At 38.9% G+C, this 21,102-nt stretch overlaps 1 protein-coding gene across 18 annotated transcripts in view; it reads left to right on the top strand.

Moving 5' to 3' along the window:
- mycbp2 (MYC binding protein 2) overlaps positions 1-21,102 on the top strand; it is a 181,973-nt gene that overhangs the window by 36,683 nt on the left and 124,188 nt on the right. For all 18 annotated transcript variants that reach the window (XM_061724185.1, XM_061724195.1, XM_061724179.1 and 15 more), the window contains exons 5-11: positions 40-236; positions 6,108-6,350; positions 8,028-8,099; positions 9,215-9,311; positions 10,345-10,418; positions 16,807-16,945; positions 17,094-17,170. In XM_061724185.1, coding sequence (XP_061580169.1) covers positions 40-236; positions 6,108-6,350; positions 8,028-8,099; positions 9,215-9,311; positions 10,345-10,418; positions 16,807-16,945; positions 17,094-17,170 — 899 coding nt within the window. The remainder of the gene's footprint in view (positions 1-39; positions 237-6,107; positions 6,351-8,027; positions 8,100-9,214; positions 9,312-10,344; positions 10,419-16,806; positions 16,946-17,093; positions 17,171-21,102) is intronic.

Genomic DNA, 21,102 nt, shown 5'->3' with positions numbered 1-21,102 from the left:
TTTGCACAAATCTTTACCCCTCGTCCCCCCGTCTGTCAGAATCTCTTTTCCAGTTGCTGTTGGAGACGACGGTCCGGAGCACGGGCCCCAACGACCCGACGGGTCAGGCCATCACGGCGCTGTCCTGCGCCTGCCTCTTCAGCCTGGTGGTGGCGTGGGGCGACACGGGCAAGATCCTGCAGGCCGTGTCCGCCATCCTCACCAACAACGGCAGCCACGCCTGCCAGACCATACAGGTGATTTAAAACAACCTAGATCAGGGGTCTTCAACTGGGGGTCCGCGACCCCTAGGGGGGCCGCGGGGGAACTGCAGGGGGCCCTCCAACTGCAAAAGAAATTAAAGCTGCAACAGCGATGAACGGGCCCTCGCACTCATGGCCACCGCCCCCCATAAGCATATCAGAAATGACACCACCCACGACATCCTATGTCAAACCATTCAAAAGTTATGGGAGAAAATAGCGTTGCCACGGTAACGCTTTTGACTGAGAAAAGTAACGCGTCTTGTTGCAGGATGGAGACGCACATTTTGATGTATAACACACCTGGGTGCACGTTACGGTTCGGGCCGTATTAACGGCCGAAGAAATGGCATAAATTGCGCCAAAATTACACGATTAATTCAAAATGGCCGACTTCCTGTTGGGTTTCGGCCACGGCGCCAAGAGACTTTTCTTTAAGTTGCGACATGATACAGGTGTGTAGCGATTTTCGTGCATGTACGTCAAACCGTATTATGGGGCTTGAGGCACAAAGTTTTTTCTGTCTGGACCAATCAGATGAAGGGTGGGCACGCTTTTTGGCGCCTATCGTCGCCACGGTAACACTTTTGAAAGAGAAAAGTAATGCGCGTAGTCGCAGAATGGAGACGCACATTTTGATGTATAACACACCTGGGTGCACGTTACGGTTCGGGCCGCATTAACGGCCGAAGAAATGGCATAAATTGCGCCAAAATTACACGATTAATTCAAAATGTTCAAAATGGCCGACTTCCTGTTCGGTTTTGGCCATAGAGCCAAGAGACTTTTCTTTAAGTTGGGACATGATACAGGTGTGTAGCGATTTTCGTGCATGTAAGTCAAACCGTATTGTGGGGCTTGAGGCGCAAAGTTTTCTAGGGGGCGCTGTTGAGCCATTTGGCCACGCCCATTAATGCAAACCATGAAATATCACATTTTTCGCCAGGGCACGTTTAGGGGGAAAAATGGCCCTCATTTCGTCGGAAGAATTACAGATACAATAGGGCCTTCGCACTGTCAGTGCTCGGGCCCTAATAAAAGCAATTTAAACCGAAATGATTTGTGAGAGTTAAAAAAAAAAAAAATTATATATATAATTTTTTTTATATATATATATATATATATATATATATATATATATATATATATATATATGATTGAGAAAACTCCATTAACAGGTGATAATAATCTACTTTTGACAATAACTATTTAGTCTACAACTCCACATAAATGATTCCCATGACGTGATTCATCTGACTAATGTCAACTTTAGAGCGGAAAAACGAGCTAGCTAGCTGTTTAAGAAAGAAAATTTGTTGCGAAATTGACTTGGCTTTTTCATATTTAACGCTAGTTCGACCTGAAGGATAAATTAGTGACAATAACGAAGCCTAAAGCTGGAGATTGTAACGTTCCAGCTCAGCTAACATTACTTCTTCCACGTCTGACGAGGACAAAGTTTCATCAACCATAAACACATGTAGCTAATAACCCAGTCAGGAATTGGTTAATAAGGTGATATAAGCAGAATAAAACGCATTCAGAAGTTATTATAAGCCAGGCTTAAAATTTGACATATTAAAAAAAAAAGTATAATCTATGGTGAAATATTCCACCATAGATGTCTTCAGGCTCAACCTACAATCATGCACATACGTTTTCAACAACATCAAATAATGTATTGCTGAATTACAGCCAATTGATGTTTGATGGCGAGCCTTAAAAATGACCTCAAACTTCGCCGGATCACTACGGTCACGCCCTCTGGTAAAAACTTAAAAGCATCGCAATTTAGCGTCGGCCATGTGTCTAGATTGTACAAACCAAGTTGTGAGCCAATCCGATAAAATATCTAGGAGGAGTTTGTCAAAGTACGAGGCCTGCAAATGAGCAGAATTCATGAAAAATGACATTTTCTGTTCAAAATGCCGGACCCTCTGTGTAACTTAGGGTGCTTTCACACCTGTGGCCCGTTTGTTTTGTTCCGTTTCAGGGGCTGAATCGATACAGTTGTTCCGTTTCTCGTTTGTGGGGTTTGTGTTCACAAGGCAAACGTCTGTACCGTTTCAAAGCTGATAACAAATGCCATGCGCTAACCAGCTGCTCTCTGATTGGTCAAATGAACGCGGAAGGAGTTTCCTCTTCCGCACCCCGGGAAAAACAACACGCCCCTTTCAGCGCAGCACAGGCCGCGGCTTTAGGGTGATTTATGGTTCCGCGTTACACCAACGCAGAGCCTACGGCGTAGCGTACGGCGTAAGCACTGCGTCGTTTTAACGCGGAACCATAAATCAGGCTTATGCGCTCGGCGCAGAGCGGAGCCCGGCAGCGGACGAGAGGCCGCCTGCCGCAGCCGGGTTTGCGCTGCTGTTTAATTTCATACAATGTTTAATTTGTGCCGTGCTGGGACAACATCTCGGCATGTCCAATAGGAGAGACGGTGGTGGAGGCTGCACAGACTCCTCTCATTGCGCTGCGGTCGCATAAAAAAATGAACCGTGTCAGGTCTCGATTGGAATCGTTCCGAGACCACCTCTCCTAGGCGATCTCGGAACGCTTGTTTTGTACCGTTTCAGAGCGCGATTGCTGTGTTCACATATACCAAACGTTCCGATCTTTAGGGGGAAACGTTCCCTGTATCGGAACAACTGCTTGAAACGGTACAGGTGTGAAAGCACCCTTAGAGCATGGGTCCAAGAGTCTTTTTTGTAGGGCTTTGTCTGATATAATAGACTCATAAAGGTCATTGCTGTAAGTCAAACCATATTATGGGGCTCGTCGAAAAACATAAAATAGGTGGCGCTGTGGAGCCCATTCTTGTGGACCCATGCCTGTCGCCCATAAAATACGTAATTTTTCGCGACTCTGGAAGCGTGTGCAAAATTTGGTGAGTTTTCGAGCATTTTAAGGCCTCCAAAAAGGCAATTCATTTCCGGCGAGAATAATAATAAGAATAATAAACATCACAGATACAATAGGGTCCTCGCACTTTCAGTGCTCGGGCCCTAAAAATAAGAATTCCAAGCGGGGGTCCCTGCTCTGTTTTTCTCTCATCCAAGGGATGAGAGAGAGGGATGAAACTTAACAACGCACCTACACAATTACCATCTATCCACCCTGAGCTTTATTTACATCCCTGCTACTGGAAAGACATAAACATCATCAGTTGATTAAATTTTATTATCCTAGATTTTCCTGCCCGTTAATCAGGTGTCGGTTGTTATCGAACGTGTCACGAGTTCAGATCCCCGCTGCTCAGGAAACGCCTTTATGCCTCGCTGCTTCCCCCACGATCCAGATGTTTGTCTGTGACCGTCGTGTTCGTACATCACTGGAATCCGACTTTTCCATCGCTCTCCCCGGAGAAATACGAACCCCTCTTTTACACTGTCATGCAGATTAGGAAAAAACGCTTCAGGGCACTAAACTGCGTTTCAGGGTGGATAAATGAACCTCCGGCTGCTGCGTGCGTTTTCCTCCGCGCGCAGGGACTCAGGGCCGAGTCTGAACAGCTCAAATTGAGTTTTGTAAAATGTCAAGCTGCTCCGATTCTCCTGTTTATGTTCCTCCGGCTGCATTCTTCCGCCAATTAGCCCGTCTTCTGTCCGCGTCTGCCCCCCTCCTGTCTTTTCTGTTTCTCTTTCTTGTATTTTTGCTGCATCAAAGTGAAAATAGTGTTGGAAAATGCATCTTAAACACAGCTAATCTTTAGCAGGACTAATCGGCAGAGGCACACTTTAATCAGCGTGTTTCACGTTTACTTGCGTATTGATTTCAGTGCTTGTTTTGGGGAAGTAGACACTCGTGTTTTATCCTTCACAGACAGAGGTCTATTTCTTCTTCTCGGTTCCTAATCTCTTAATTGTTGATTGGTAAATCATCACAATGGAAGACGGGGTGATGAAGTAGTTCATGATTGATGTAGTTCATGTCTGAGTGTTTGCTCTCGTTTGGGGAAAAAAACAAGGTTTTTTAAGGTCAGTAGTAGCTGTTGCCATGGAAATGGAGATGAGTGCGTGCCTGAAAATGCATTCATGCAGAATGAAAACATGCACAGAAAACCCCCGTTTCAGTCGTTAATGTGAGAATCTGAATCATATCAGCATCGAATAATATCAGGAAGGAGGACCCACTTGGTGCAGATGCAGATCTGCAGAGAAAAGCCCCGTTTAGCTGGGAATACACTGATATTTTTGATATTTTAAATGGTTTGATTCAGCCCCATCTCACACTGTACGACCCGATGCTCACACTATACGATCATAATACTCATGTCAGACTTCTGTTACCGGAACTGCAACGTCAAAAAGAAGTGGAATAGGAGGAACCCCGAAGTGGGAGACACTGAAGATCCTCAGCAAAAAAAAAACACGCTCCCTTATTTGTGCCATTCTGTGTGGCGATAAATGAAAAAAGATTAGACAACGTTGTGATTGGACTAGGGTTGCAACTAACGACTATTTTAATAGTCGACTAGTCACCGACTATTGAAACGATAAGTCGACTAATCGGATAATTAGTATTTTTTTTTCAACTTCTTCGGACTGCATGCATTTAATTTAAAATACTTTTGTCAGGCACAGTCAGGCATAACGTTAAAGCTCTCTTTTAAAGCCAAAATACGCTTAATGTCTTACCAAGGCAAGTCCGTTTCGTTCAACTGTCTGATGTGCTTTCTCTTCAAATGCTCGTGCATTACCGACGTGCTCCCGTGATAAGCAAGGTCTGCTTTGCAAACCTTGCAGGTCATCCTTTTATTCGCCGTACCCAGGCTAAAAGGCTCCCAAACTTTTGAAGTTTTGTTACGCGCAGCTGCTGTACAGGACGCCGCTCGGCAGAGACGCTATCGTGCATGCACGACTCTCGCCAGAGATTGTATTGAAGTGGGACGCCTCACTCCGTTGCAAAAACACGTCTGGCGACAATTGTCGTCAAATGCAATTCATTGTCGACAATTTTGATCATCGATTTTTGTCGACGTTGTCGACGAATCGTTGCAGCCCTAGATTGGACAAGGAATTAGCTGGGCAGACGTGGGAAATGCGGTCTTTTTTTTCTGCTATTAAAACATGATTTGTAATGTAAATTTGCAACACTTTAAACTACAAATAATAGTTTTTGACGTGACATCAGAGATCGCGCATGCTCTCTGTGAAAGGATGAGGCCAATCGGGTCATAGCTGCTTCAACTGAGCGATTCCTTCACGAGGAGCGACCAGGACACGTTTGATTTTCTTGCGAGCTCACGATTTGTGATCGGGAGCTCGTCGTGAGGTGTTAATCTCTAAAATAATATGATGAAAGTAGATGAATAAATTAAGAATATTAATTCTAGAATAGATAAGTAAACAAATAAATAATTATCATATAGAATGGTGTAGCACGATATAATATAAATATAGCATAATAATATAGTAATATCCTTATATAACATAATAATTTTTATAATATTATAACATATAACAAAATGATATCACCATACTATAATATATAACAATATAATAATACTATAGTTTAACATCCCATGAGATTTCGTAACTTAATATAATAATATACTATGAAACATTATATGATGATAATACCAAGAATAATTATTAGAATTAGAATTGGTAATTTATATATTGCAATGAGGGGTGAGGTCAGGGAAGGGAAGCGAGCAGGAGTGTGTTACTCTCTCGTCGTTACCCCACGTTTACTGCACGAGGAATGACCAACGATTGGGGCGAAATCTGGCCCGATCCAAAAAAGAGTCTTACGACTGAAAAATCGGTTCAAAACGAGCCGACAATCGCACAGTGTCTGCCCGGTTTAACATCTCATTGCATGTCTTCTTATTCTTCTTCTTTTTCCTCTGCATGGAACCAGGTCCCCACCATCCTGAACGCGCTGCAGAGGAGTGTGCAGGCCGTCCTGGTGGGAAAGATCCAAATCCAGGACTGGTTCGGGAACGGCATCAAGCGCGCCGCTCTCATGAACAAGTGGGTTCTGAAAGAGGTTTCCATCGACGAAGACGAGCGGTGTCTCCTCCAGACCGACGGCTCCTTCCTCTACCTGCTCTGCAAGGACGGGCTGTACAAAGTCGGTTCTGGCTACAGCGGTACCGTCCGGGTACGTAGAACTGCAAACTCCACGCGTCCATTCTTATCCTTATGTTCAGACACTGAACAATGAACTTATTCTTAAAAGAAATAAACTATCTACAAATGATTGAGTTAAATCAAGGGTCGACAACCCAAAATGTTTTAGATCCATATTGGACCAAAAACACAAAAAACGAATATGTCTGGAGCCGCAAAAAATGAAAAGTCTTGTATCAGCCTTAGAATGAAGACAACACATGCTGCATGTTTCTATATTAGTTATAACTGGGGGAAGATTTTTTTTTTCATTATGCACTTCGAGAAAAAAGTTGAAATGTCGAGAAAAAAGTTGAAATGTCGAGAAAAAAGTTAAAATCTCAAGAAAAAAGTCAAAATGTCGAGGAAAAAAAGTCCAAATTTTGAGAAAAAAGTTGAAATGTTGAGATTAAAAAGGAAAGAAAAAAGAAAGGAAAAAAGGAAAGAAAAAAATAAAAAAGGACAAAAAAGAAGAAAAAAGGAAGAAAAAAAGCAAAAAAGAAGAAAAAAAGAAAAGGAAGAAAAAAGGAAAAAAAAAGGTCAAACATTTTTTAAAAAGCTCCAGGAGCCACTAGGGTGGCGCTAAAGAGCCGCGGGTTGCCGACCCCCGGGTTAAATGAAACATGGCAAGTTATTTGGACTTTTTTTGAATCAGCTCTGGAAAAAAACCTTGAACTAGTCGTAGCGATCTCTGCTGGCCTGACCTGCTGACATTATCCTGTGATTACGTCACGGTTAAAGTTGCTTTCGTCAACGAAAATGATGACTAAATATCGTCGTCAACGAACCTTTATCACCTGAGGAAAACGAGACGCAACGAAAATGCTGGTCATGTGATGATAACGATAAATAAATATATATAATGCAATATCGTAGAGGAATAAAAACCAGACTAAAATGTAGATTACAAAATAAAAACTCTGCTAAAATGTGTCTTCATTGTCGTTGACCAAAACGAGACGAAATGTTCTACCAAAGATCCTTAATGTCCATGTTTTCAGTAGTTTCCTCTGGTTTAATGTCCATGTTTTCAGTAGTTTCTCTGGTTTATTTCTACTGCTGGTGACGTCACGTCCTCAATCCCAGTCGCCACAAAATCACAGGAAAAAATAAATATGTTGTAAACTCAGATTAGAGTATCTGGAATAAACGTATTCTTGAGTCTATAAGGTAACAATAATATAATAATAAGATAACCTTGTTTGAATTGTAAAATGGGTTTGGCTAAATACAATCTTTGACTAAAACTAGACTAAAATGGACAATTCTGAATAAAATAAGACTAAAATGCTCAGACTTTTAGTCGACTGAAACTTGACACGACTAAACGGAGAATGAACGTGACTAAAACTAATAAAAACTAAAATGATAACTGGACCCAAAGACTAGACTGAAACTAGAATTGAAACAGGCTGAACAGAAACAACACTAGTTAACGGTTAAACACCAAACATGAATCTACTGTATGTAACATCCTGTTATTCAGGAGTCAGAGTTCATGTTTTATTCAAGCAGTTTTGATTTATGTGAGGAGGAGAAACCAACAATAGGGAAAGCTCTCCTCGTGACTTTGACTGGTTTATTCTGCCAGAAATAAAAACGTTTTGTTTTTTTCATCCGTCTGCATTGGTTTTGTGTTAATTGTGAGTGTTTTGTGTGTAACCCCCAGGGCCATGTGTACAACTCCACCTCCAGGATCAGGAATCGGAAGGACAAGAGGTCGTGGCTGGGCTTTGCTCAGGTCAGTGACGGCGCGTCCACGTCTCCATTCACTCCAGATTAAAGTTAATCTCAGGGTCGTGTTTGGAGTTTACCTCAGAGCAGTGGCGTCAATTCAGTCAAAGCCAAGGTGTGGCAAGGTTACGAGTCACAGAACTGAACTACAGTATCAACCAACACGCCCAGGAAATACTCATCACAGAAGTTTATGTAGCTTATCTGTGCGGTCAAGAAAATGTGAACTTCTTCAAATTCAGTCTCACTCACATCCTGCTAACTATGAACACTACACTTTAATAATGTGTGGATCAATTCAGTCAATGCGCCTTTATGCATCCGTTTTCTGAACCACGGGCACCAAGAGGCAGAGTTAGAGAGCAGAAAAAGCGTATCCAGTACTCGAGTTGTAAAAAAAAATCAGGGGGGATGGAGGATTTTATCATATGGGGACAGATAATTTGTGCTGATTACAAATAATATAATATATTATAAATAATAGCACTGACCAAAACAGCTGCAGAAATACTGCAGGAATGACATAGCAGCAGTTAAATGCAGCCTTCTGTAAGCTTTAAATATCCACTGGGCTTACATCAAATACATCAAAACACAACAATAAAAAACACTTTTCTGAACTTATCAATATGACTCTGTCCTTCACAGGATAAGTAACATGGATCACTGCAAAAACTCACAATCTTAACAAGAATATTTGTCTTATTTCTAGTTAAAATGTCTCATTTTTAGTAAAAAAAAATCTCATTACACTTAAAACAAGACTCATCACTGGAAAAAACAACAATTTTCACCTGTTTCAAGTAGATTTGCCCTTAAAATAAGTAGAAAAATCTGCCAGTGGAACAAGATTTTTTTGCTTGTAATGAGAAGATAAATCTTGTCCCACTGGCAGATTTTTCTACTTGTTTAAAGTGAAAATTTACTTGAAACAGGTGAAAATTGTCAAATAAGTTATTTTTCTGGTAATGACTCTTGTTTTAAGTGTAATGAGAATTTTTGACTAAAAATGAGACATTTTAACTAGAAATAAGACAAATATTCCTGGTAAGATTTTGAGTTTTTGCAGTGTGTTGTTCTGATTTGCATTTATAGTTATTTTATATGATGTTGTCTCCTCAGGGGTATCTGCTGTACCGGGACACGAGTAACCACAGCATGTCTGCCATCAAGATCAACCCCGAGACCCTGGAGCACGAGGGAATGGTCACCATGCCAGGTAACGGGAAACACTTAAGCACTAGAGGAGGTCATCCAAACTCCCCCGCCGACGAGATATGGCTCAATTCACAAGTTCAAGTTGACCTTATTAGTACCCGTAGGTAGATTTGTTTTGCAGTAGATGGAAGAAGGCATCTCACACACAATCTTTACACACTGCAAAAACTCAAAATCTAAACAAGAATATTTGTCTTATTTCTAGTTAAAATGTCAAATTTTTAGTCAAAAAATCTCATTACACTTAAAACAAGAGTCATCACCTGTTTCAAGTAGATTTTCACTTAAAATAAGTAGAAAAATCTGCCAGTGGAACAAGATTTCTTTTCTTGTAATGAGAAGATAAATCTTGTCCCACTGGCAGATTTTTAAACTTATTTCAAGTGAAAATTTACTTGAAACAGGTTAAAATTCTCAAATAACAAGTTATTTTTCTGTTAATGACTCTTGTTTTAAGTGTAATGAGATTTTTTGACTAAAAAAGAGACATTTTAACTAGAAATAAGACAAATATTCTTGGTAAGATTTTGAGTTTTTGCAGTGCAGTCATTAATTTGACACAAGACGAATACAGAGAACAGGTTTACGACAGACATGGCAGGTTCTCACGATGCTCACTGAACAGGATAAAAGTAGATATTGCCCACAAGGCAAAGAACAATAAATAGAGGTAAAACAAAGGTCAGGGTTTCTATTAAATAGATATAAATAAGTGAAAAGCATGATAGACCTCAGCAATGAATAGAATGCGTTTTTAAAAACCCGAATATGAGCAAATTCCGGTTATTCAAAGGGGTTATTGGTGTTTACATGGCTGTGCAAAACTGAGTTATTGCTAATATTCGTGTTTTAAAAGGGTTATTGATGCATGTAAACGCAGTTAATGATCTGGTTGAGTAAGAGATCTTTTCTTTTAGGGGCAGGTTTCCGAACCACGATGCTAGTGAAAAAGTTAAAAAAGATTCAATAAAAGCATGATAAAAAAGTGTCATCATGGTCCTAACTATGTGGAAACATGTGGAAATTCTTTGCAGGTCAACATGCAGACGGACAGAACATCATCTTTACAGACGGGGAGTACATCAACCAGATCGCAGCCTGCAAAGATGTAAGTTCATAACTTTAAAAACGCTTCCCTACTGGTATGATAGTTTTCATAATCTTCCTCAGAATAAAATATTGAGTTTAGAAAGTGAAGCTGTATAAGTGAGCGCAGCCTCGGGGGCTCGGTACAGACCTCACATGTTACTAAAATAAAGCACCTTCACACAGCGACTGCATTATGAAGACGTTCTAATCCCTCCCCGCTGTCTGCTGGCAGGCCGTACGTCCACGTGTCCTTGGGCAAGGCACCCCACGTTCACTCTGATGTGTTCATCGCTGGTTGCGTATGTGATGGAAAGGGCACAGACTCGACTCGGCAGAAAGATATTTGTGTAGGAAGTCAAAGATCCTGTGAAGTGTGTGTGTGTGTGAAAGAGTTTGTGTAAAACTCTCCCAGTGGTTTACCTGCAGTCTGCAGGTACATTTCCCCAAGCATTATGGGGTTTCACGGTCTGGAGACGGCCCGCTTCCTCTATTTTGTGGTCCACAGTCAACAAATCTTTGATGCTTCTGGTCACTGGACTGTAAAAATTGGCCTGTTAGAATTAAGACTAATATTCCTAAATCTAGTCAAATTTGTCTTATTATGAGCAAAAATATCTTAGCCAATGGAGTTAGAAAGATTTTCTTGAGTAGAACTCTTAAAACTAGCAAAATCGTCTGAAAACAGTCTTCTTTTTCCTTGAAACAAGGCTTTTTAACTTTCTAAGAAATGAGTTTTTGCAGTGTGGCTGCTTTGTTCAGTTGGTACGAGATAAACTGAGAATGACAGTAGAGTATAAAGTCTCTACTTACACGATATTGAGTTCACGATAACGATACGATATTATAGCAGTATTTTTTAACAACTTGAATGAGGAACATCTGACTGGAAAAAATGGTCTTTTATTTGAAATACACAAAATACAAAACAATGCTGTGCGTTTCCCCTATTGTTACAGTTTGTAATGCTTTATAACTGTTTAAGTTTTAAAGAGAAAGCCAGGCCGATTTTCCACAAACTGAACTAAAAGTAAATGTCAGGTTTGCATTATGCATCTTCAGTTTCATACAAGTACAAATATTTAGCCACAAACTGAATAGTTTCTCTCATGTATGACTGGACTTTCTTCTTTTCCAGAAATTTAACAACTAAAAGTAAATAAATAAACTATAAAAAGTCCCAAACTCCAAATGCAACATGACTGTTATTTATCTTGTGCCAGAGCTCAGAGCTTCACCTGCTCCAGCCTGAGGCCGTAAGGTGAACCCTGTTATCGTTTCATCCTCCACCTTTGGGGACGACACAATATTTACATCATAAAAAAGATTGATTCATGCTCACCTTAGAAGTAAAAGTTCAGAGTTCAAAACCCCCCAAGAGTCCCGTGATCGGGACGCAAAACGGTCCTAGTTTCTTCTGAGCGGAGTCAGATTTTGGTCCGCGGGTCGAGGTCGTCACGTGATCCCGCTGCACCAATAGGATGTTACTAGTAAACACAATATATTAATATAAATAACCCAATATCGCGCTACAGTTTGTCATCTCCACGACATCTATCGTGATGTTTTTGTATCGCCAAATTTCGGGGAACGATATATTGTTACACCCCTACTGGTGATGGCTAACTAGCCGAACATTGTGGAGGTCAGTGACCTCCAAGAGGGAACTCACTCGGAGCTGCCACCTCCAAACTGGGAGCATCTCCAGTAGCACCGGAGTTCTCCGACTTCCTGAGAGCAGCAGAAACGCTGCATAGATCCCTCCAGCTCCCGGGTTTCAGGTGGAGGACCCGAGCTCCTGGAGGTCAACCCCAACGAGGAAAGAGCGAGAGTGGAGCTTGCTCCTTCATGTCTTTAGTTTGCTTTTCATTTGGCTCGGCGCTCTGACGGTGGCCCTGAATGACCCGCTGCCTCACACCCCGACCTTCAAACCTGATTATGCCTCTCCATAATTAACACAGCTCTCGTTTAGGCCTGTGTGGGGAAAAAAATCGATTTGCCAATTCTAAATCGATTCTTATATTAATTCCTAAAAATCGATTAGTATGTCTAAAGATCAATTTTCTTTTTTCTTTTTGTTTTTCTTTCATCATTACATTACAACTTTTGGTATTTTTTTGTTTACGCCCAAAAAAAGTAATGTTTTGTTGACACGAGAATAACTGGTGTCATGTTTTTGCCTTTAAATATGTTTAAAGGTATGAAAACATTAAAGTTTTCAGTTATAATTGCATAAATTGTCTATATTTCGTTACTTTATATACTGTCTTGGGGTTACATTTGCATAAAATGCTAAAAACCAAATTCTCAAAAATTAAAAACCGAAATAGACCGAAAATGGAAAAAATAAAAACGGAATGTGTTAAAAAATAAAAACGATTTCATCCGGCCTCATCAATTCTGACCCACGATGTTTCTGTTTCAGTTCTATCAGCATTCTGGGAGCTGATTGGTCCTTACAGCATCATTAGCTGCCAATACTTGCTGTTGAATCTCAATATAATACTAGTAGTAATATGTTGCAGAATTACAGTCATATAATTCATGCAACAGCTCAAAAAACTGTTTTAATAAAACAAACCCAAATCAATATCTGAATCGAATCAAAGTGATAATCGATCCTGAATCTTAAGAATCGAATCGATCCCCAGCCCTGCTCTCGTTGTTCTGTCACGCCTGCAGAACGATGTTACGCCGCTTCACCTCCAAGGAATAAAGGCGTCAGGTTGTAAGGAAGTGATGAGGAAGGTGGCTTTAAAGTTTAAACTGTGCTCGTATTGTCTTGTGAAACAATGACATAATTATAAGTTAATGCAAAACGAGACACCGACTCTGAACTTCCTACTAATGAAATCAAGTTCTCTTCTGCTCAGGAATGCTGTCTATATTTATCCTGTATGTAAATGAGCAGGCTCTGTTTCCTTAATCCGTCATTTCCTCTGGTGGTGGTTGAAGTGGGAGTAGTAGTTCCTCTTAGCTCGGGGAGGGATCCTCAGCTGATGGCCAGCTGTGTGTGTGTGTGTGTGTGTGTGTGATGCGGTGTGTGTGTGTGTGTGTGTGTGTGTGTGTGTGTGTGTGTGTGTGTGTGTGTGTGGCCAGCGGCGCCACATGTGGCTCTTCTCCTGGCAACCTAATCTCACGAGCAGTTATCTGCATAAGCAATCTCTTAAGTGCGTGGGGGAGGGATGTCGCAGGGAAACATCCGTACTTACAGCGAGGGGGGAGTCCTGCAGAGGTTTCCTCGCCGTAACTGAGGATCTAACGGATGCATACGCTCTTCTCTGCTGGGGTTAGAGTGCTGTAGTTGGCTCTGCAGGGATTACCATCTGATTTAAAGCCCACCAGCCCCATGCAACTCTTTATCCTTCTATATCTTTACCTTTCTTTATTTTTCTCCTTCTTTTACTATACTATACTATACTACTGTCATTTAGCAGACGCTTTTATTCAAAGCGACTTACATCTGAGAGAACAACACAAGCACAAAATCACATAGGAGGTCCAGCTGGATCAGTGCTGGTCAGAGTAATGAGATTACAGTTGGACACAGATGCTGCCACGCCAGTGCTAGAATATATGTTTTTTCTCTGTTTTTGTTTTTTTTTTTAAATAAGAAAGGTATGTCTAAGACAGGGATCGGCAACCCGCGGCTCTAGAGCCGCATGCAGCTCTTTAGCGCCGCCCTAGTGGCTCCTGGAGCTTTTTCAAAAATGTTTGACCTTTTTTTTCCCTTTTTTTTCTTTTTTCTTTTTTTTTTTCTTCCTTTTTTCTCTTTTTTTCTTCTTTTTTTTCTTCTTTTTTTCTTCTGTTCTCTTTTTTTCTTCCTTTTTCCTTTTTTAATCTTGACATTTAGATTTTTTTTCTCGACATTTCGACTTTTTTCTCAACATTTTGACTTTTTTCTCGACATTTTGACTTTTTTCTCGAGATCGTACTTCAACATTAATCTCGACATTTTGACTTTTTTCTCGACATTTTGACTTTTTTCTCGACATTTCGACTTTTTTCTCAACATTTCGACTTTTTTCTCGAGATCGTACTTAAACATTAATCTCGACATTTCGACTTTTTTCTCGACATTTCGACTTTTTTCTCAACATTTCAACTTTTTTCTCGACATTTCGACCTTTTTTTCTCGACATTTCGACCTTTTTTTCTCGACATTTCGATTTTTTTCGACATTTCGACTTTTTTTTTCGACATTTCGACTTTTTTCTCGACATTTTGACTTTTTTCTCGACATTTTGACTTTTTTCTCGACATTTCGACTTTTTTCTGGAGATTGTACTTCAACATTAATTTCGACATTTCGACTTTTTTCTCGACATTTCGACTTTTTTCTGGAGATTGTACTTCAACATTAATTTCGACATTTCGACTTTTTTCCTTGACATTTTGACTTTTTTCTCGACATTTTGACTTTTTTCTCGACATTTCACCTTTCACCATTGCCAGACAATGGTGAAAGACAAGACATGTTTTGCGGCTCCAGACATATTTGTTCTTTGTGTTTTTGATCCAATATGGCTCTTTCAACATTTTGGGTTGCCGACCCCTGGTCTAAGAAGACACCATCTTGTCATAAGTGCATGCATCTTACTACTGTAGATGCCGAAGTGCTCCTTAAAGGTAATTCAAAGTGCTTTACATCAACATTAGAAGCGGCAAGACACAATTAAAACATAAATAATAAATAAAATGAAATGAAATAAAATGATAAAAGAGGTAAAATAATAGAAAGCACAAGTTGTTAAAAAGTAAGGGCAGTAGATCCAGCAGGTACATCTCATTCTTACAATGGCAAGAATTACGTTTCTATACGGTCAAAACGTACAAAGACCGGGTCAAATACAGTATTACAAAGTAATCTGTAACAATTCGAACGGTGAATTAAACCAATTTGACAATTCTATGCCACAATGCCTGTTTCCAGGTCTTATTTCACACAACACTAGCCCCATGCAACTCGTTATCCTTTTATATCTTTACTTTTTATTTGTCTCCTTCTTTTCATTGATGTTTTCCTGTTTTATTTCCTTCCCGGTAAAATCCCCGGGACTCTCTCAGTTCAATCTTCTCTTTACTGGCATGAATATAGTTTTACGGTACTATATTTTATAGGGGTTATGACACAGTTTGCAACTAAATGTGGTGTCACTCCTACAAAACATTTTACTATTTTAGCAGCTTCATCCAGTCACACAGAGAAGCAGATGCTCAGGGCAGCTTTATATTAATTTTTTTAGTGAAATGATGCAGATTATATGGTCCTGGTGAGAATCCTGTAAATATTCTCTGTCCTGTCGGTTGTTTTGTCAACACTTAGTTAATTTTGAATGTCAAGGTTTTAAGGTTACGCTGCTGTAGTCACTGATGTATAAACTGTTTGCTCAGATTTTGCAGTGGTGCGCTGCAGATACTGCTGATCTGTAATCAGTGTGTGTGTGTGTGTGAGCATGCTGTCAATGACTATAAAAGGGACGTTTTCACCTCCAACATACAGTCATTGGGTTCGGGAAATGGCTATATGAGCTCTGAATATTGAACTGTGTATTTCATACTGTGAACTCTATATGTCTGGTATTTGTGGGGGGGGGGGGGGTCGATGGGATTTTTGATTTCTTCTTGTCTGTTTTGTTGAACTTATGTTAAATTGTAAACTATAACTTGTAAAACTAAATAAAAATACCTTGATTTAAAAAAAAAAAAAAAAGGGATGTTTAGAGAATCCTGGTCTGAAGAATTGTATTTATTTTTTTTTTAAACTAGACACAAACAATTTAATAACGTCTTAATTGTATAAAAGTTTGTTGTTTAAAAAATATAATAATAATAATAATAATAATAATAATAATTATTATTATTATTATTATTATTATTATTATTATTATATATTTTAATAATATAATTATACAGGACTGTCTCAGAAAATTAGAATATTGTGATAAAGTCCTTTATTTTCTGTAATGCAAAAATGTCATACATTCTGGATTCATTACAAATCAACTGAAATATTGCAAGCCTTTTATTATTTTAATATTGCTGATTATGGTTTACAGTTTAAGATTAAGATTCCCAGAATATTCTAATTTTTTGAGATAGGATATTTCAGTTTTCTTAAACTGTAAGCCATGATCAGCAATATTAAAATAATAAAAGGCTTGCAATATTTGCAATACAGTTGATTTGTAATGAATCCAGAATGGATGACATTTTTGCATTACAGAAAATAAAGGACTTTATCACAATATTCTAATTTTCTGAGACAGTCTGTGTAATTCTGTTCTGAGTTCTGCAGAGGTGAACCTCTTATCTCAAGGGACTTCCTGGTAAACACAGGTTAAATAAATAAATGTAATTCTGTAGCTGTGTTGTGAAATTAAATGTGTATTTCTTCATGTCCCCCCCAGGATGGCTTCGTGGTGCAGATCTACACCATGAGTTCAGACCCAGCGTTGCAGCAGGAACTGCAGCTGAAGCTGGCCAGGAAATGCCTGCATGCTTGTGGCATCTCTCTGTTCGACCTCGAGAAAGACTTGCACATCATCAGTAAGTGATTAAAAACCTGCTAATGTGGCTAAAAACTGGCTCTGGTCAGAGGCTTCTGAGGATCTGAGAGTTTAAAGAGGCAGCGGTTTCTCTGCAGGCCTCTCTGTCCTCTGTGTTTTTGGCTCTAAATGCAATGTTATTTTCTCAGGCACGGGCTTCGATGAGGAGGCAGCGCTGCTCGGAGCCGGCAGGGAGTTTGCTCTGATGAAAACCGCCTCAGGAAAGGTGAGTGCTGGGCAGTCTCAAACGTTTACCAATTATTAAAGCAGGAACATTTTTAACTGCAGAAGGAGATCTTCTATCTAATGATGAAGCGAGCACTTTGAGCTCCAACCAGTCAGGTGTAAGGATTCAGTGTTGGTTGTGTTTTTACTTCACACTGACAACTTAAGACCATTAAAACAAGAACTTTTCCTAAGTTGGTGACTCGGATACGGTCAGATTTGTCAAGATTGACTTTTAGCAGTTTAATTTCAGCGTCTTTATTTTTTTATTTATTTATTTATTTTTATTTTTATCTGCACACATATTAATGGTTAATACCATGCTGGTAAGAACCTAAGGCATATATATGTGCATTTTTTATATAAAATACATATGATATATATTTTTATAATATGTCACATATATTTTATATATATATATATATATATATATATATATATACACACACACACACACACATACATATGGCGGATTTTTTGTGCCAAAATTAAATAAATAAATACATCATTAATTAATTAATTAAAATGGGAATTCAATATATCATGAATTAAATGTGTCATTAATTAATTAAAATTAGAATTAATAATGTCATTAATTAAAATACAATTCATTTTAAGGAAAAAAATATATTATTTCAGCATTTCATTAATTAATGACACATTTAATTAATGATTTTGTGCTGCGGGTGAATCATGAAATGTAAAACTGCATTTAATTAATTAATGACATATTTAATTAAGGATTTCGTGTTGCTGCGTGTGAATCATGAAATGTAAAACTGTCAGTTTCACTCGTCAAACGTCATTAATTAATTAAATGCTGAAATAATAAATATATTTTTTTACTTAAAATGAATTGTATTTTAATTAATTAATTACATATTTAATTCTAATTTTAATTAATTAATGACTCATTTAATTAATTAATGATATATTTCATTCCCATTTTAATTAATTCATGATGTATTTATTTATTTAATTTTGGCACAAAAAATCCTCCATACATACAAACCCAAACATTTTTTTATTTATTTTTTTGTTTTTTTCTCGCATACGGTCAGATTTGTCAAGATTGTCTTTTAGCAGTTTAATTTCAGCATCTTTATTATTTTATTTTTTAAATATTCTCTTTTCTGATTGACCTATAAGTTTCGTCCTTCCTTAGTTACTGTTGCTAGCTCTGATAATCTATCAACGTTGTTTACAGTCTTGCAGTGGTGACTGTCTGCGTGAAAACCTGCGTCATAATCAACTTATTCAAGACGTTTATTCCTACACAACAGTTGTCATTAAATAACTTTAGAGTTAAAATCATTGTTGCTTCGATCTATCTCAGAAAACTGTCCTCGTTATCTTATGGACGTTAAGTTGCCGGTTTATTCTAAAGCTTGTTGTGTTTTTTTTTTTACTCAGTTTTTAATTGTTGTTGCCATAAACTCCATGAATTGGACCCGAGTTCAGGAGCTTCCAGTATGTTTTTGTGGAGCTGAAATCTACAGATGAGTTCTGGTTCCTGTATGACTGATACTCAACCGTCATTGGGTCGTCTGTGTTTGAGGGGCGGGGCTTAATGGTGGATCATTTCTCTCTAGTACTGCTTATACACACAAAACCCATTTGGTCAACATTTTCCAACACAGCAAACATGAAAATACCATTAAATCAACCCGACCCAACGTTCAGACTCATTTATGCAAAATAGGACGTTTTTAAAAGCGCTGAGCGTCGTCTTAATTCTGAAACTCACAAGCTGCTACCGTCATGGTCTCGTCCTTCCTAATTCCTATTTATTTATTTATTCATTTATTCTTTATTTAACCAGTTGTGGGTCTGGTTGACATTAAAATCTCTTGGCCCGCTGCCGTCCCTCAGACAGGATCCCTGTCCTCTAACGACGACCTCTAACGACGACCTTGGCGCTGCCCGCATTTCCTGTGGGCCGGCAGCTCTCCTGAAGCGTCATTTAACACTCTAACCCACTGCTTCTTCATTTATTATTTTTTTCCCGAGGTATTTAAATGTTTTAATCACTTACGATTTGCTTTTGTAGACACCTCTTTTGCAGAGTTTCAACCATTTTTGTAGATGCATCAGCATCACTAACTGATGATTCTCATCCTCCACACAAGCAGCCGTCATTCCAGTTTATTATCATCTTTTTAAAAAACGTAGCTTAGTTGGCTTGTTAAGTGACCAGACCAGAGCTCGTGAAGGTTAGATAACTGATTATAATCATTTTTTATTCTACACGTTCATGTATTCAGTATTTCTCCAGCTTCTTTAGTGTTGTGTTGCAGCCGCCAGGACGGCACTTAAAGAAAAGCAGACTATCAATTGCAAATGTGAGAAGCAGGGTAGTACGGGGCGAGCCTCGTGGGACAGAACGGTGCTTTCACTGTGCAATAATAATAATAATAACAACCACAATCATATGCTGTAACAATGCACAAGTTTTCACGTTTATTTGAAATACATCATTGCATAACATTATGACTTATGATGTTTTTTACACTTTGAGACAAGCACCTTTCAATAATCATGTCTACCTCATACTGCTGCACCTTTCACTTTAAAATAAATTGTATAATATTAGGGCTGGGCGATATGGACCAAAAGTCATATCTGGATATTTTCTACCTGAATGGTGATACTCCATATATATCGATATTTTTTTTGTGCCATAATTGGGGTTTCCCCCAAAGCATTATAGCATAGCATCTCTGTTAGCATCTCTGTTAGCTTCATTTTCTTCTGAGGCAAACCCTTAAAAAAACAGTTTTAATACAAAGCCTCGTGCCAAATGTCACACAGGTTCCTTTATTAACAGAGGTCTGCACAATATCAAAATGTATAAAACAAATGAAATAAAAATAAACTGCCTGCATATATAGAATAAAAATGCTTCTTGAATAAAATAAAACAAATATCCCTTTCCTGCATAACAATTAAATTAAAATACACTGTGCAATTAATACAATGTAGACAGTAACAGGCAGACTTTTCCACTGAGGTTGACAGTTGTGCAAATAACAAAACATTTGTGCAGTCTCAAATAAAACATTCAAATCAATTTGTAACAAAATAAGCTATATCAAAATCATAAATAAAAAAAAAAAAATGTAATAATCGATATAAACGATATTGTCTCGTACCATATCGCGTTTGAAAATATATCGATATATATTAAAATCTCGATATATCGCCCAGCCCTAGTATATATGTTAAGAGCTGTCATTTGTCTATTGCCTATTTACTGTACAGTGAGCGAAAATAACCCGAGTCAAATTCCATGTCTTGTTTGACCTGACTTGGCCAAATAAACCTGATTCTGATTCTGATTAAGCTTCCTTTTGAGGCACACGGTGCATTTCTCTCCTCCCCACCGCTGCAGAGCCTCCCACTACAACCACACCAGAAATAGTTTCAGTTAAGGTGCCGTTCAGGGCCGGAGTCTCCAGACCGCCTGAGAAGGGAATGCCAGCTATGTGGATGGTTTTGGGTGTGGTTGCTCGTGCCTTTCACTGTAGGTGCGGCGCAGTGTGTGTGTGTTTTTTTTTTTCTGTAGATAGCAGTTGCCTGCTGCTCTTTTTATGTGTATCAGTCCAAAGGCTTAATCTCCCAGCACACTTTATCTGCAGATTACAGCGGCCCAGACCGGCTGGGTGGGTAAAAATAGGAGCCGCTGACCTGTATTCCAGCAATGCCACGCTTTCTCATCGCTGAGCTTTGTGCCAGGGGTCAAAGGGCCTCGCGGTTATGTTTGACAAGTGACTGCTCCCCATTGTGCTTAAAAAAAAATGTGTAGTTTAAAGAAGGGAACTATCTGAATCATAAATATGTGATGACCTCTGGAGCAGATAAATCACCTCATACTTTCTACTTGAATGGCTCAGAGCAAAGGCTGAGTTCAGACCAAGTTCATCAGATGAAACT

Source organism: Cololabis saira, chromosome 6 (genome assembly GCF_033807715.1).
Source record: "Cololabis saira isolate AMF1-May2022 chromosome 6, fColSai1.1, whole genome shotgun sequence".
NCBI lineage: Eukaryota > Metazoa > Chordata > Actinopteri > Beloniformes > Belonidae > Cololabis > Cololabis saira.
Note: the sequence above shows the minus strand (reverse complement) of the source record. Positions and strands in the feature narration are given on the sequence as shown.